The sequence below is a fragment of the Buteo buteo genome, chromosome 10, assembly GCF_964188355.1.
Source record: "Buteo buteo chromosome 10, bButBut1.hap1.1, whole genome shotgun sequence".
Lineage (NCBI taxonomy): Eukaryota > Metazoa > Chordata > Aves > Accipitriformes > Accipitridae > Buteo > Buteo buteo.
The window spans coordinates 9701990-9719893 of record NC_134180.1 but is presented as its reverse complement, the minus strand read 5'-3'; the positions used below and the strand labels follow the sequence as shown (position 1 = coordinate 9719893).

The 17904-nt window shown below is 45.2% G+C and overlaps 1 protein-coding gene across 2 annotated transcripts in view; it reads right to left on the bottom strand.

The window, feature by feature from the left end:
• Nucleotides 1-16021, bottom strand: part of ACBD6 (acyl-CoA binding domain containing 6) — an 89706-nt gene extending 73685 nt beyond the window's left edge. Inside the window, exons 1-3 of one of the 2 annotated variants that reach the window (XM_075038534.1) lie at nt 15564-16021; nt 9026-9090; nt 8406-8502 (exon numbers count right to left, since the gene is read on the bottom strand). In XM_075038534.1, the coding sequence (XP_074894635.1) occupies nt 8406-8502; nt 9026-9090; nt 15564-15767 (366 nt within the window). In that variant the 5' untranslated portion in view covers nt 15768-16021. The remainder of the gene's footprint in view (nt 1-8405; nt 8503-9025; nt 9091-15563) is intronic. The other variant, XM_075038535.1, reaches the window with a different exon arrangement.
• Nucleotides 16022-17904: the final 1883 nt, after the last annotated feature.

Genomic DNA, 17904 nt, shown 5'->3' with positions numbered 1-17904 from the left:
ACCATAAATTTCTGCAGAGATGTAAAATCAAAGAGAACAATCCAACAGACTCCCAGGGGGTAGGAAGCTGACACATATTCCAGCTGTTTATATTTCTACTATGAGACACTTGTTCATTTTAACTTTTTCACTTCTGCACAGCTTGCCAGAACCACAATTCCAAAAAACTAAAAATCTCACTCTGGAGCTGGTATTTAGTTTTGTGCTCTACAATAAAATGAAGCTGCAGAAGAGAAAAAGCCCTAAAATCTATCAAGCTTGTCCACAGGCAAAATCCCAGACCACCACGGCTGACAGCCCCACCAGCACAGCACCCCAATGCCTGGCATGCGAGTTACTTGCTAGAACATCCTCAGGCCACGGGTTCACAACAAACAGCCGCCAGCTCCCATCTATGCTGTTATCATTATGAACAGAAGTTACACATACTAGTTTATTAATCCACTCCCTCATTTAAACAACAGCCAAGGGATGGCAGTGTTATCTTCACAGTACCGAGTGAGGACTTGAACAGTCCATGAGCCTGTGCTGCTTTTAAAAAAGTATAAATAGGAAACTGAATTTGATTTGCTGCTCAGAGCATAAGAGTCTATACAACAAAGCAGGTAAGCAGCATACTACCTCCTACTTGGTGTACCAGAGTTGAGCTATCTTGCATGGAATAAAATTGATAAACAGTTACATGCGCGAAGACAGGGACAGAAAGGTAGCAAATAACCTATGGACAGCTTTGTTTATGAGTAGGACCTATATCAAGTACTTAAAGCATCAGCACACTTTCCTCATGAGAAGGTACAGAGAAGCAAAGGATGCAACATTATCCACCTTTATTGCAGAAGAACAGGGAAATTTAGTCCATGTCTGTAGTGTGATATTTTACTGTCTTACACAACAGGAACAAGAAAACATCCCCTTGCTAGTAAGAAAAATTGGTTCTGAAAGCCTACTCCAAAAGCAAAACACTCAAGGTCTAACATGCAGCTGATGAACTGCCATTTTTCCAACTTGGATAAAATAAGTTGGGTCACTCTGCCTGCAGCCTTGCATGTACGAGTAAAGTGTACATAAACTGCAAGCTTTTGTTAGCCATGCATGGCACAGATTACTCCGTCCCGCAGGAAGGCTGCATCTACAACTAACTCCACTTGCATGCTAGAGGCTGTCCCTCACACAGCTGGCAAAAGGCAGCAGGGCAGAAGAATTCTTCCATGTGTCAAGATCTAACCCCTCTCAGGATGTATACTAAACTATCACATACCCCAATGTGGTTCACAAAAAACCCCCAACTCTGTAGTTTCCCTAAACCCAGAGGATATTGTATTCTCACATGCCCCAAAGCCAGAAGCCTGGGGTGGATCAGTTTTTTTGTTTTGGTCTTAATTTCTAGTGCCTGCTTTTCTGTTAAAAGAATAAAAAAAAAAAATACAGGCTTGCTGGTTGTTTTTGGTTTGGTTTTTTTTTGTTTGTTTGTTTGTTTTGGTTGTTGTTTGTTTTGTGGGGGTTTTTGTTTGTTTGTTTTAAAGGGGAAGAGCCTCATTAGACTTTATGAATTCTCAGCAATTTGCTTTTTCCAATGTGGTCATCCATTGAAATAAGAGCTTTCAAAACATATATAGCAAACGGTACAGTTTGTTTTCTGCATTTTGTTACAATTTTTATTCTTAAGTATAAAAACAAAAAGCCAAACATGAAATTCGCTAAGGGTGAACTGACACACAAGGATCTATACGAACCCAGAAAGAAACAGGATCAGTGAAGACCAAAGTCGCTGGCAGCACTGCTACGTAGCTTGCAGGAACACAGGAGGCTCCTCTCCCCAGTGTGCTGCATTAGCACAGAACAGGAAGGCAAGCTTTAAGGAGCACAGCCATAATTTGATTAATCCCCACTTTACACGATGCAATTAAATTGCTTTTATACTACAAAAGAAATAAAGTCACTATTTTCAAAGTTTTTGACCTCGCAGTATAGCAAGCCATAAATTGAGACATTTACCCAAACTAGCTGCACAGCAGGTAGGAGAATACACTGCTGCTCGTGACAGGCAGAGACCCAAACATGTCTTTTCCCTTCTTGCTCTTCCCATCCCCCTTGTAATCCTGCCCACACCATGCTGCTGCTCTTTCCCAACGACAAACGGTGGCTGCTTGGACAGATTATCAAGGGAGACATCTGTTTGACTGATAGACAACACAGGAAAACATGATGCATGCACTCATTTTGTTTACAGACCACAGGTTTTCTACTGCATTTCTTAATTTCCAGCAGAAATTCCACTGGCCTACAGTGCTAACCAAGAAATCCACAGATTTCAGCCTGAAACTACAGTATGATTTACCATTCACTAATGCAATTCTTAAGTTGACCAAACATAAAACCTGTAAACTGCAAACAAGCAAACCTTCTTGCTCTAGACATGAACAGGCCAGATTTGAGCAATGAGTCCAAATTTAAGAAAAATTAATGTTTGGATTTCCAAACACCTGTTTTAACATCATTGGATACACAGTTTGTATTTAAGTCACTACAGAAATTTTAAGTTACCTTGGAGATCCTACTTAAATACATGAGGCTCATCAATTTAAATCAGTTGCGAAAATATTTCAGTAACACCTGGTGCAACCTACAAAAAAGCATACATACAAACTCAGCTCCCCTGCAAACCTGGAAATTGTTTCTCCTGCTTTTCATTGTATCCTTGAATTGCAAATTCTCTTTTCCACATTTTAGTTTCAACTTGTTTGTTGCATTTAAACTGTGATAGACAAAGGTTATTTCAACAGAAAGAAGGGGGGACAGAGCCCAGCCCTGTGCACAGGGTAACTGGCCACCCACCTTATCAAATATTGCCCCCTGCAGTACTTCCTGCAAAAACACCCACTGGCCACTGGACAAATCAGTTTGCTTTATTCCTGCAGGTTTTCCACCTTACCAGACCGCTCTGAGCCTGCAGCGATAGTGTATTTGCTATTTTACTCACTCTGAAGTTTGTTTCCTTTTTCATGAGACTGACTGTCTATTCCCCAGGGGTCCTCTCCCAGCTACTCCAAACACCATGACTCGGTGCTCCCACACCAACACAGCAATAGAGGTATTTTACTCCTATGGACTACTTGGTCCAGAGTACAGAGAAAGTAGAGTAGGATTTATTACTCAAACAAGGCACAGAACAGGAGTTGAAAAAACATGGGCAGCTTTCTCCCCTGCAAATATCAGCACTAGAATTTCAAACCTTTAGGAGCTTAAAAAGATGTTTGGTGAATATCTGTTTTCTTTGAACTTGAACTCGCTTCCCACTTTGCCTTAGAGATATGTCTCTGCTCTTCAGATTCCCAATATGCAACTTTCCTCATTACACAGCAGAAATCTTACTAAGTCCGTTACTGGTGAGATCGAGTCAAACAAGTTAAAATGCCAATTTATTTTTTTTTTAATATAGAAATAGAAAATAATTAAGTCCTCCTGCAAGTTTCAGCAGTCAAAGCAAATAGAAAGAAGGCCTCTAAGTGTTTGGGGAAGGATGCCACTGAAGTTAGTACCATGACAAGCTGTTGAGGTTGGAACTGGTAAATGTGCAATATAAGAAATAGGAAAAGGAAATATTTAGAATCAAGAGATGCCAAAACTGCAATCAGCAAATGGAAGGCTAAAACTGATGAGCAAATCTGGATGCTTTTTTATTATTTATTTTTATTGTTTAAGCTGTGCCATGTAACCGCCTTGTTACAAGAAACAATCAATAACAGCTCCTAACCACCTCACTGCAGTGTCGTGTACACACCACCCCCCACATCCCTTGCAACATGAACTCAGCTGAAGAGGTATAATGCTGCTGAGCAAAAGAGGTGCTGTCCCGCTCCTGCCTCCGGATGGTCAGCGCCTGCAGACGCAAACTCCCATGTCAGTCTGAGGTTTGAAAAATCTGGATACCTAAAGCCAGTGGGGATTTGTGATATCAAATACATGACAGAGATTAGAATTTTAGAGCACGTGGGGGAATGGAAATACAGACACTAAGACTGTCTCAAAAACTGCAAGTACTAGAAGTGCCCAATTATACAGTAGAGACAGTGATGTACATGAGAACAAAGTTATTGCATAAAGATGCAAGACAACCAGCTTGTGAAGGTGAACCACCCTAAATCACCAAACCCACTGCTGAGACTGCAGGATAGCACCACAACAGCGGGTACTGCAGAGCCACAGCCTGACAGAGGGGTCAGAGGGATGAGCACGCATAGGCAATAAGCTGCAGGTGGCTGGCAGGGAGAGCAGATGGCTATCGTTGCCAAACTCACACACACATCAGCAAAAGCCACCAAAAGCAACGTGTCATTTGCTGCCAGTAAAGCAGGGAGAAGACAGGTGAACCTACAAGAAGTGAAGCAGCTGGGACACATACACATCTCTAAAGGACCCAAAGCAGTGGAAGGTGTTGACGGCCCAAAGCATTTCTGTTTAAGGATAGAGAATGCAAAAGAATTGCTTCATAAAGTATTCTCTGTTCTGCAGGAAAAGTGAATAGACTTGAAGGACAGGTGATGTCTCTGAAATATGCAAATAGAGCTGAGCTGGTCCAAGCAATTACCTTTCCACTGCCTGGAACTTCAGACTGAAAGGAATGACTCACAAGAACGAACAAGAAACAAAAGATGCGCTAAAAGGTAGAAGATGACGAAGGAAGACTGCATCAAGAGGAGAATGAAGGCAAGCATGGAAAAGTGTAGTCTGACCTCCTAATAACAGCTATTCTTGGGAAAAGGGACAAAACAACTTACAACACAAAACACAGTAAGACCCATGCCAACATAGTAAGACCTAACTGCAAAGCATCCAGAACGGCAATTGTCATTGTGGATTGTAGACTTCTGGGTTCACGATAAGTACAGCAAGGAGATTCCTGCAGCTTCATGAATGTAAAGACAATGGATCACACCTCAGTATCCTTTAGGTCATCTGCTATTTTAAAGATTTCCTAGCAAACAATTGCTGAAAATAAATGTAGTATGATCATTTCTTTCCAGGTTTTAGACAAAGCTCTGAAAGAAAAGATTAGGCACGATTATCAGACAACCTGCTAGCAGCAAGAGTGAAGAAGAAACTAAACCACATTGGAAATGGCTCATCTCCATGGCTAACAGATGTGCGTCTACTGTCAAAAGTGGCATACCAGCTTCACAGAGCAGAGAACAGCTGTGCCACTGCCTCTTCACATTCAGTTGACTCCTGATTACGTGCAGGTACTCCAAACTCCATGCAGGAACAGGAAGCAGCAGGTCAGATTTTGCCTGTTACAGGTGTTTTCATTGCTTCCAAACAAAAATTTGGGCTGCTACTACTGCATCAGAATGCTTTTACTTTGTTTTTTTTTTTTTCATCCAAAACAAGCAAAGATTAGTAAATTATAGCAGTTACAGTCTGATGCTGAAAATGTACTAATACAGAAACTGCAAGGTCAATATGAAAGAATGAATCAAAGAAGAATTAAGAAAAAGAAATGAAGAAGCAGATCTATTTGGACTGCATAAGAAATACTGCATTTAGTTCCATTCTACTTATTAAGAAAAATACTGACAGCCTGAAAGCTGCCGAACAGCAGCAAATCTGCTGGGAAAAAATGAACCTATGATATAGATAAGGTGTTTTTAAATTTTAAATTTTGCATATTTGCTATTAAAGGATCAAGACGTTAAAAACCCTTTGCAAATATATGAAACAGGATACTGAGCAGGATTTAAGATAACACACAAGAACAACTTTAAGGGATGAGATGAACTGTTGAAGAGAAAATATGTAGGCAATACTGAGAAAGCTTTACCATAGCAAAATTCATGAAGCTGCACAATGAGAAATTCAACACCCTTGTACTGTAATTACTATTTATGATCCACAGTGATCTGAAAGCTGAACTTTTCAAATTTGTACCAAGCACTTTACACTGCTTTTAACCAAATACTAGGAGTATTTCATTCATGATCTATTGAACGCAAGAAAAATTCAAAGGAAACCAGCAGATGAGCATGTAAAGGAGACACAATGACAGTGATGAAGCACCTTGTAATGTACCCACAGATCTTTTCTATAAATCCAATTTGAAATTTGAAGACTAAAATAGCTATTTTATCTCCATCCCCTGACATATGCATCTCCATCATTTTAAAGAACAGAGCTCCCTCTCGTGGCTCCAGAAGGTGGATTGGGGGGGGTGGGAGGAGGGGAAATAAATAAATAAATAAAAGAGTACAGAGCAGCATGAGACCACTGGGAGTGAGAGGACTGATAGCATTTTGGTCATATGAAAGTGGAATTAAAAGGAAGATGTAGTAGGAAGGACAGGTAACTTCTTTTAAAGAAAGCAATGTCACATGTACTTTAATGCTAACTTTTAAATTACATTCTCTGCTAATGTAACTTCCTCTGCTAGGCCTTTCCGCACCTGAGCGTATTCCTTCAATGTAAAGCACTCAGATCTCTTAACAGGTTTCTAGCTCAGTCATAGGCAAGGCAAGGAAAAGGAAAGAGTCAGGACAAGAAATGTGGCACCTGTGCAGCAGTACAGGGACAGTAAGCCAGGTAACACTCCATGGACTTTCCTCAGCATTACAGCTCTGTGCACTGAGACCATACAGAGGAAAAAAATCATTGGCTTCAAAAAGTCAAGAAATATATGCATAGTTACATGAGAGAAGCATGTCTATTAAACAAGGCGACAAAAGCATCTGAAGAAAGAAAAATCACATTTATTTAAACCACACTGACAACTCAGCCCTGCCATCTTCATAGAAACTTCTGTTCAATCTCCAGCATTGCTCTCCTCCTGCAAAACCACACTTCTTGCATCAACTATTCAAAAAGGGAGGACAGAGCAAGACATGAATGAGCAAACACACTGGTGCAACAGCATTACCCAGCACGGTCTAGTTTCTGCTGAGTCCTGGGGACAGGCTTATGCAAGGACAACAATAGGAAGAAACGTGCTCACACACATTCCTTCCTCACCTTAGGAGCAGTACTGCAAACCATTCTTTGTTTGCTATATGGCTTAATTTTTTACTTTTTTTTTTAAACAGATTATTCCACTTTCTTAGCTGACAGCTTTGTAACCTGAAGGTCACATCTGTGACAATAAGTATTTCTCTACAGCAAGAAAGTGGAGTACCCAAAGCTAAGCTTGTCACCAGGCATAAGAAGTCTTTTTATAAACAGAAGCACTACCCATAAAAATTCAGGAAAGTGTTGGGTGGGTTTTTTGTTGGCCCCCCCCCCCCCCCCCATTGTTTAATGAATATTCATGTTTCACTTTACACTGCTAGACACTTTCTTCATTCAGGATCATACGTGGATTCTTTTTAATTTATTTCTGTATGAGAATTTTAGATTGGACAAGAATTTACACAGCATGCAGCTAGCTTTTGCTAACTGCACTTCACAGCATATTGCTAACTGCACTGCACAGCATATAAAACTATTTTCCCCGAGGGCATTAAAAAGGGTTTCCTCTAAACGACAATATTTCTCTGCCACAAAAACAGGATCAACACTATGAAACATGAACTAGTAAAGAAAAAACAATTACTCTTAAGTCTGTAGAACAGCATCAGAAGACAACCGAGAATCAAATTCTTGATTCATAGGCTTGCGCTCACACAAGGTTTTGCTTCCAAAGTGCAGGACCAAAAAAGAATCAATCTCCCACCGTGAAAAGAAATTACCATGCCTTCAGCATTTTCCTATTAGTGAAATATCTCCACTCTATCTCCAAAGGCAATACTTTTTCTAAAGAACAATCCTCTTTAAAAATTGTATAAAAATTAGTCTATAAACAGGGAGATATCCTTAAATATTCAATCAAGTAATAAACCTGGTAGATGAAAGACAGATTAATTAAAATGACAGTACAGTCTCCCTATAACACACATATACAGGACTTAAAAATACACTTGTTATGTTGGAGTACCTAATCATAATCAGATTTGGTAATTTGCTGCATCGAAACAAAAAGGAAACATTTTTAGAATTGATCATTCAGTTCATGTCACTTTCATGGAGATTACTTTGTATTGATCAACATTTAAATAGTAGTTGAAAAGAGAAAGATGAGAAAAGGATAAAAAGTATCTTTACATGCTAAATACAGCATGAACCAATAAGACCAAAATAAATTAGATCACTATAGCCAAACCAACTCTGTGCATGCGCTCACTGTAATGAAGATAATTATGAATGAAAGAGATGGTTCTTCATGTTTCAGTCATAACAAAAGGAGAGGTTTAAAAATGAATTTAGACTTTAATCTGCTCAAAATGAAGTTTGCCATACAGCAATTAAAATCTGTGTAAAGCTGAACCATTGTTAGCTTTACAAACGGTGGCTTGTTTTCTGAAAAATATTTTCATGTTTCCTACCTGTGGATTCCAACTGGGGTCCAGTTTTTTCACTGTAGCAACATACTCCTGCATAGCTTGATGAGGGCTGGTATCTCCCAGGGCTTTCCAAGCCTCCCTAGGAGAGCAAGCAAAACATCAGCAAGACACTCTGAGACAGCACAATGTGGTTTTTTTAGTGTCATCAGCAAAACACAGTGAACACATTCATCTAAATACTTTCAAGGGGTGCAAAGCCATCTTTCATTCAATTTGAAATGGTCAACTTGTCTCTGAAGCCATGAATGGCCACTGTCAGTGCAGCACTGCCATGAAAGGATCTTTCAGGGGATCCTGATCCAGGCTGGAACATAGTTTGTGTTCACAAAGTAAAGCTGTTTGTAAAACTGTAGCTATGTTCATAAAATTTTTGTTGTACACAGGTTAATTCTGGGTGAACAAGGTAAACACAGGAGTCTGGTATTTCATGTCTGCATCAGGCATAGCAGCAAACATTTCCCTCTTAAACAAAGGATTTTAAAGCCAGTTCAGTGGCAGACTCCGAGTTGACATCCTCTTGGTCCATAATTTGTCAACAGATGAGATGATGCAACAAAAAGTAGAGCCAGAAATTGCTAGGAATTACAAGGATTTCCTCTTACCATTTTTGCTTTCCCTCAAAATCAAAGAAGCTTGGCTTGGGAGTGTTACAGGTTCCAAATTTCACCTAAAGAAAAGAAATTTCCTTCTGTTAGAACAAAGCAAAGGGAAGCAGATTTGCGTAAGGAAATACTGGGTTCTGATGGTTTCAGGGTAATTTTGTTCTTGCGCCAGAGGAAAGGTTTTTGGGGGAAAGAACTGATACAACTCAGCCCCATCTTACCCTCATTTTAGCTCTCGTAGTTATTACCACCTCTGCATCCCTGTGTTTTCTTTGCATGATGCAAGGGAAGCAATTTTGTTATGCAGCTCATTTCTTTTGCATGCATTACCCAACAGGGATAACCAGCAAGTGATTTCTCACTTAATGTTATGTTTATTACCCAGCCAAATGCCTCATCCTCCACCAGTATCAAGAAAAATTCTGTTGATTAGGGTTTCTACAGAGATGATCATTCATTAAGGCTGAAATTCACCTGCTTCCGCACAAAGCTCAAGTGTAAACAGACTTTGCTTAATTATTTTCAAGGTCCTCTGGAAGGCAAGGGGACAAACTCAGAGCAAAGGAATGCCAAGCAGCTTCTAAATTTGCTCTGAGGCATCTGGCTGCATAGGAAGCACTGTGTGAGAGACAAGTTAAGGCCTGAGTGCCAGAGATGAACCAGTCCATCAGAAGCAAGCCAGAAATTAAAATGTGGGGGGAGAAATAAGAAACACAAGAAAGCAAGGGAACAAGCCAAAATTGGTGGATAGATACATGAAAAAAAACCTTATAGCCAGTATAAAATGGACATGGTGCCAGCAGAATTCAGGCAGTTCTCCATAGGGTGGTATACTGATAGGACAAATACAAAGCCCTTCCTCTCACTGCAGGGAAGTCTAACAGCTCTATCTCCTCCATAAGCTTGCCCACAAAGGGGAACACAGGACTGACAGAGGCTACGCCTGCCCAGGGCTCCAAAGGCACAACCGTTTCCTGCAATAGGCCAGCACTGACAACTGCCTCAAGAACAGAGCAATTAGCAGGTTGAGATTTGGGTAACAGAGCTATTTTCTTGAAGTCTGCTCAGGAGAACGTATAAGTGAATGTGCCTCTGTCCCTGCCCGGAAAAGCCAGGGAATATGGGTCAGGACCCACCAGATCTGGCTGTTATCAGTGTCCCTTTCTCATAGGAAATAAAGTCCCTTGCACACAGGTGTCACTGGTAAAATGAATCTAACTGAAATGAAAATATTGTGATAGGGAATGAATGAATTTACACAAAACATGGGGGGGATTTATTTTTGTTGTTGGGTTTTTTAGTTTTTTTTTTTACTTTTTTAATGAAAGTGCTATATATCCCACAGGGATGATGGATGAAATACTAGAAACCAGAGCAGAACCACAGCTCCAAATGCAACAGTCCCTGGGAGGCAGTTCTCACAGCAAGTCCCTGTAACACAGGGCACAGCCCAGTGCAAAAAAAGCCCAGCACAGATGGGGTATTTAAACAGACCCCAGGGAGGGAACACAGGTATGTTCTGGAGGTGGGCAAAGGCTGCTGGTTGAACATTTTGTTAGCCAAGCAAAACTAAACTGCATTCATCAAATGTTTTATGAAATATGCTCAAGTGTTCAGGCAGGTGAAGTGCTTAAATCAACTAACAATTCTTCACCTTAACAGGGTGGGGATTTTATGCTGAGGATGGAATCATTAATCAGGCTTTAAAGAGAGCATGCCCATACCGAGAAATATTTATTAGTTACACTATGTTTTCATTTAAAGTGTTAGAGGATATGAGTGACTGTAACTGAAATTAATTTTCTGTACATCTGACTGTCTCCCAGTGAGCAATTCATTCAAATTAGAACATCTTAGCTGGCCTTTAAAACAATGTATCACATTTCCTGGAGAAATAGGAGAAAGGGCTAGCAACGGTGAGTGTTATAAATCAGTCACAATTCATGTAGTGTAAATGTTTCCTCCTGTGCTCAGAGGTAGATTGGACCACTTGTTTTAAAAAGCAAAACAAACATGGAAATAAAATGCAAATTCATTACCTGTATGGAAAACGCCTGCTTGGCAATTCTTTAGTTCAACATCTAACCGCCAAAAATTGGCCAAGTTGGATAAAAAAAAATAATCTGTTTTAATATTAATTTTCCACTGCCATCATCAAAACACGACAGCAGTTTCCCTTCTTTAGATTTGGCATTCAAAGGCCGTTCTAGCATTGGGAAAGACTGTTAGTAACATCGATAGTAATACAAATCAAGGAACAGTAGTTAAATTTCATCCATCAAGAGGGGAAAAAAAAAGTGCACTTGTGCCCCGTTTGCTATTTTAAGATATATTAAAAAGGCTTGCAGTGGTTTTGTTGGAAAGAAGAAAAATGTTTTGGCTTCCCTCTTTTTGCTGCAAGACTCCGTAACACACCAGAAACCAGTCAGGAACCTAACATTAGAGGGGACCTGAGCCTGACAGCTGAGGAAGGGGAGTTTCAGCTAAATATGCCAATGCTGACAAATACTGGGGGGGCAAAATTTTGTGAAGGACTCTGTCCTCCTGCTACGTCCCTGGAGGGCCTCAAAAGCTGTTTTTCTCCATAACCAGCAGAAAGACAAGAGCCTGTATTAGTATTTCAAGTCAAGAGTTTCTCATCCTGTGTCCACAGAATAATTACCGACGGTCTCCAGGGGGCTGACTGGTCACTTGATGCTTAGCTCTCCTCATTTACAGTTCATCAGTTGCATTAAAAAAAAGACAGCCAGAATGCATTAAATACTTTCCTAGTATTGCTTCTGCGTGCAGAGTCGCCTGCAGGCATTACACTCATGAATCGTACAAAGATGACCCAGGCACTTCCAAATGGGAAGTGTCTGCAGACATCTCCATTTGTGGCCAAAATGGAAATTTAGAAACCTTGGATGAAACCTTCACCTGAGAGCTGAAGGTCACAACATTCAGAAGAGTGCTTGGATAGATAGATGCTCAGAGATCTGTTAGCGCTGCATACCATCCCCATACAACTTCAGTTGCTGGTCCAGACTGTGAGAAACCTTGAGATTCTCCTTACACATTACTCCACAACTGACTGCCCCCCACCCCTGGTGGTGGTGGGAAAGCAGCTCTTTGCTAATTTTTCAACTAATACATTTATACAGCAGGGAGTTCCAGCCAAATATTCTTACCTGATTGTAAATCTTGTAAGGTGAATCATATTTGCAGCCTCCCTATGGAGTAGTAACAAGAACAGAACTGGCCTCCGCGGACAGCAGGACTAAGCTCTAACTGTACACAGGCCAAGTAAGCTGAATTTCTTTGGCAAGACAGGAATTCCTGCCTGTTCGGGCCCAAAGTTCTGCCTCATTAACCTGCCCCTACCTGTGGGAAAGCCCTATACTCAACTGAAGGAAAGTGGGGTGTAAGGAAGAACAAGCAAACATCAACTACCGAAGGCAAGGGGTCCTGGCCCTGATGACGAAGGGGCTGTATGTCCCAAAGAGACAGAGTGACGCTGGTAACACCGAGTCAGCACCATCACACTGCTCCGTACAACAGGAAGCTGCAGGCAGAAATGCTCACATTCAAGGCAGAATTGTGGCATCATGTTCTACAATATTTGAAAGATGTCACGCAAAAAATGGGATTATATACTTGAGCCTACACTCACCAGAGACAGCATAAACCCTGTTTTGCCAACAGCAGTGGATTTTCCAGCTTGCCTGCACTTCTCATCATTTACTTAGGCACCAGCACATCCTCCTGGCAGGGCAGGGTTTTTTTTCAGTCTGATCACTTCCAGCAAGTTCTGGAATCCCTCCACTCTCTGAATGATGACCACTGCATTGGTGTCCATTACTACACTTTCTGAACCTCATTTTTTTGCATCCTGAACACGATAGGCAAGCACTATCTTCACTTCACCACTACAGACTCAAGGCACAGACAAGTCATTTGCTCAAAGCCATGCAGAAAGTAGGGGGAGAAAAAGAAAATCAGTCCCAGTCCAGAGCCCTGCCAACTAGTCTGTTCTTCCTCCTGTTCTGGGGAAGACTCATAAACTCAGCAACATCTTCTAAAAACCTCGCTGGTGATGACAACTAAGCAATCCCCTTATTTTCAAGTCTCTGACACATAAACAAAATCAGAGAGAAAAGTAATAAAATCCTGAAATGGCCTCCAATAAAAGGTAATAAAATTCCAGGAAAATGCCTATATACCCAAACAGTTTGAAATAAATAATATACAGTATTTTAACAGAGAGCTCAGCTGTTACTGTCACCTCTTTTATGATGGTGCTGTATCTTAAATCAAAGCCCTTAGTGACATAAAACACTAAACTGAGGAAAGACAAGGATGCCAAATCAAGGACAGTGGACAGATCTGAGTCAGCACCTTTTGTGCGCTAGCAATACTACTGTCCACCGGAGTAATATATTAGCAGCCCATTATGCATACTGATACAGCTGCTATAATTAAATAGAGAAAACTTGCATTAAGCACCCTCGTCTTGATTTAAAGCACAAAATGCTGCAAAACTCAAAGTTAGCAGAGCATAATCCTGGAGTAGCTGTGCTAGCAAACTTCGATCTCCACCACCAGCACTACCCTCCCAGGCACTCTGTAGCAGAGATGGCACCTTTCTGGACAGCACTGGGCAGCCAAAGGCAAAGAAACTCAGGAGCCAAGCACAGCCTGAAACCAAGGAGCACAAAGGCACTTGCTGTTGCATCCTGCTTGGCCAGGGACACAAGGGACAGAGGAGAAGAGGACAGAAATGCCCTGTTCCCCTCAGCTGAAGGCAACTGGAAATCTGTGCTGACACAGTGTTAGTTATCAGCTTTTTCTGACTTGTATCAAAACTGTTGTGAAATAGCTTCTGATTTAATGTAATTTTTAACATTAAACACCTTATTGGTCTTACAGAGCTAACACCAGGAAACCCACTGGAGTCTGTTGACAATCATGAGCTGATATGCAAGTAATGCCTTCCCATTTCCAGCTAGGACAGTTACAAAGCGTTTGCAACAGAGTGAAAAATAAGACTTTATTTGCAACAAATCTCCTGAGAATACAGACAAAAAGTTACAGAAGAGAAAAAACATCCTTTCCTTTCATCTTATCCTAGGCATGGTCTTGGTATTCTTAGAAGTTCTCCTAGTATTTTTTCCCACCCTCTGCTTTCTTAAAAAGGGAGAGAGAAACCTGGAGACCTGTTTAAGCACTAGAAAAATCTGAAAACAAAACCTCATGTGACCAGTCTGCTTTTAATACAATTAATGGCCCACAAACCACAGCCTAGGAGTCACCATCTTAGAGAATAATTAAATATTGCATTAAAAAATGAAAGCACTTATAAGTGGCGGTAGTAGGACAAGGGTATTCCATATGGGAGGAAAATAACAGGGAAGATGTGCACACCCAACTTCAACAGTTAATCCAAATGGGCAGGATTCAGTTTTCAAGTCAAGGCAGCATCTCTTGCCACACACCTGAATCATGTTTGTACTTTTTAGTCTTCCAGGTGTAACAATACTTACAATTTTTCTGTTTCTTCAGGTTAGGCAATTCTTACAGTCCTTTGTATCTTAACTGGTGCTTTTTTGTTTGTTTTATGTAACTTCTCCCACAGGAGCAGGAAAAGATCACACTGTGTATTCCCACAGGATGCATCCTACAGCTTACTCAATTCACAGGGACTGAATGGGAAAAGGAGTCACATTCAACATTATAACTAGAACCAACCAGTTCAGTTTCCCAGTCCGCTCTAAAGCCCTCTGCAGACAGATCTGCACCAGCACATCCTTCACGTGGTCGCATCAAAACCCCAAAGATTTAATGCTCACACCTGGGTCGTTACTGCAGATCCCCATTGTCTCTAACAAGGAGGCGAGCACCAGTGCTACACACCATTCAATCACCTTCTCTAACCTGTCCCAGTCACCTCATCACCCAGCATACGCAGGGAGCCTGGCAAACACCGGTGAGGCAGCTGTATTTACCCATTGAGTCACTCCACGAAGACTCAGTGGCCGCTCGGACAGGCCACCAACCCACCGGTGACCCATCACAGCCAACTACAAAGGCCAAATCCTCCACACCGACACCCGCCTTCACTCCCCCACGCACCCCGCGGCAGCCAAACCGACGTCTCCGCAGCAGAGGCGAGCGGTGCGGCCTTGGGGCTGTCCGCGCTGGGCGAGGGGGAGAGGCGAGGAAGGACAACGAGCGTGATGAATTTGGCGGGACTCTCTCTCTCCCAGGCTTCGTCTGCCTTCGCCACAGGTGAATCCAGCGGTGCCAAACTTTGCGCTGGGCAGAAAGCTCCCCGCAGCCCCCTCTCCCACACCCTCCGACGCAACTTTTCCCACTTGGCGTCGTCACATTTCGTGTGGTAGCCACGCAGGCCCTCGGCCGGGAAAGCCCCAGGCCCGGCCACTCGCGTACCGGGCCGGTCCCCGTCCCGCTCCTTCGCCCGGGGCCTCACGCCTGGCCCGCAGCCGGGCGCCCGGGCTCAGGCCGCGGGTCGGGCCGGGCCGGGCCGGTCCCGCCTCACCTGCTTGTAGCGGGCGTACAGGTAGAGCAGCTGCTCCTTGCTGGCGGTGGGCAGCAGCGCCGGCAGCCGCTCGGCCGCCTGCTCGAAGAGCGCGGCCAGGTCGCGGCCCGGCGGCGCCGTCCCCGTCTCCTCGGATCCCGAGCTCGCCTCGCCGCCGCTCCCCACAGCCGCTGCCGCCGCCGCCGCCAGCGGGGGCGACGCCATGGCGGCCCGCCGCCCGCCCAGGTCCGACCGCCGCGCCGGTCCCCCCTCACGCCTCGGTACGGGCAGCCGGACCGCCCGCCAGAAACGCGCGCCGAGCACCGAGGGTTCCGGGGCGGCCGGGGGTCCGAGAGCGGCTGGTCGGCGACCAGGGGGCACATCGCCCGGGCTCGGCTTTATGACCCCTCGCCCGCGGCTCTGCTGATGGCGATTAAACAGCCACGCCCGACGAGCCGGCCGCCCGCACCCTCAAACTGTTTATAACTTTCGCCAAACCTGACCCCCGCCACCCCCGAGCCCCCCGCGCCCCCAAACCCCGCCTTCGCGCTTGGCTGCGACCCGCGTCCCCCCGAGGTCCCGTCCCGGGGTCCGGTACCACCGCTCCCGCCGTGGCCGGGCCGGAGGGGACCCGCCGCCTCCCCGCTGCCGCTGGAGGGCAGTCGCGGGCCGCCCGCCGCTCCGGGCCGAGCGGGGGGGGGGGGTCCGGGGGGAGCCCCCGGCCTTCGGGCGGCGGGTGCCGGACGGCAGCCAGCATGCCCCCGGGATGCGGGTGCAGGGTGCCGGGTGGTGCCCGCCGCCCTGGGGGTCCCGGCCAATCGCCGGCCCAAAAGCGGTTTATATTTAGCCCGGTATCTACTTCGGGCGGAAAGTTTTCCCCCGTCCCTGGCACAGCTGTCGAGTCCATCTTCCCTCCTCCACCCCCGGCCTCAGCAAATGGCAGCCCTGAGTCCCCCCCGGGGAAACCTCGGCCACCCCAGCAGCACCCCGACCCACTCTTCCTCCGGCCACCTCGGCTGGGGCACGCTGCTCCCCCCGCGGCCCGCTGCCTCGCGTGGGGGGGCTGCCCCACAGCGTGACCCCCTCCTACGGGTGAGCACGCTAAGGCCAAGAGGGGCAAGCGGCAAGCCGGGGTTTTGCACCGTGGTTTTAGAGGTCCCCGTCTCACCCCAAAGCACCGGGGCTTGGATGCGCTCTCTTTCCCCCCAGGCGTGAGGATGAGGGTGAAGGCGCATCCTGCGCGTGACCTGGTCCATCCCTACGGCTGGCTGCGGTCTCCCGGCCATGTCCCAGATGCTACAGACTCACTCATGCAGCCTGTGAGCGATGCATGTGCCTGTCTTTCCATCCTGGGGCTTGCAGGGGGAAATGAGGCGCTGTGGAAAAAAGACCTTCCATCAGAGGCAGAAATAAGCTGGCTTTTATTCTCTTACTTCCTTCACAGCCTCACTGGGTGTGGGAAGTTTTACTTAGCGGGAAGAAAGCCCCAACGCAGCCAGGGCAGCAAGCTGGAGTGTCGCTGGAGCACCTAGATATGGCCCTGCCTGGACACCGTCATTCTCCCACCAGGCCACCAAGCCATGGCAATGTCCCCATCCCTGGGCTCTGCATGCAAGAAGGGAGTCAGGGTCCAACTGTGGGAGCGTAGCTACACCATCACCCTGCACAGAGCAGGAGGGGACCCCTGCATCCCAGCCGGTGCGAGTGGGGCCCCAGTCTCTGCTTGGTACCAGAGCAGAGGTGGGCTCAACTGTGCTGGAGCCGGGACCATGCCTGCAAGTGCCTGTTCTGCCTGGGGCTACCTGCTGAGCAGAAGAAGGGTACCCTGCGAGTGGGTCTGTGGCCCCCACTGCCTCCTTGCCTGTGCAGGGGGGACGAAGCCCCTGTTTGAACCAGGAAGGGACGGAAAGGTGAAAACAGCTTGGCTCTGCCACTTGCAAATAAAAAATAATAGCTCCTCTCCAGTGCGTGATTAACACCCGCCTCATAAACAGACCGCAATATTTACAGCGAACTCGTCCTCCGCGCCGGTCTCCACCAGAAGCCATTCAGCTTCGTCCGGCTGGCTGTGTCACCCCGACCAGCCCTGCTCGCCATGGGGAAGCGTCACCCGGTCCGAGCCTGCTGGCGTTCGGCAAGGGACAGGCAGCCGGGCAGGCTGGCAGGAAGAAACCCTCTTTGAATAGCTTGGAAAAAGTACTCGCAGCAAATTAACTGAAGCGCACAGCCTCCGCACGCTCTCCAGTTTGTCTCCATGGTGAGAGAGGCCTCACTACCTTGCTGGGTTTCTTAGCTAGAGCACTTACAGCTCCCACTAGATCTCTCTCACTTTTTCCTTGCCTTTTTTTTAAAGAGTGACTGC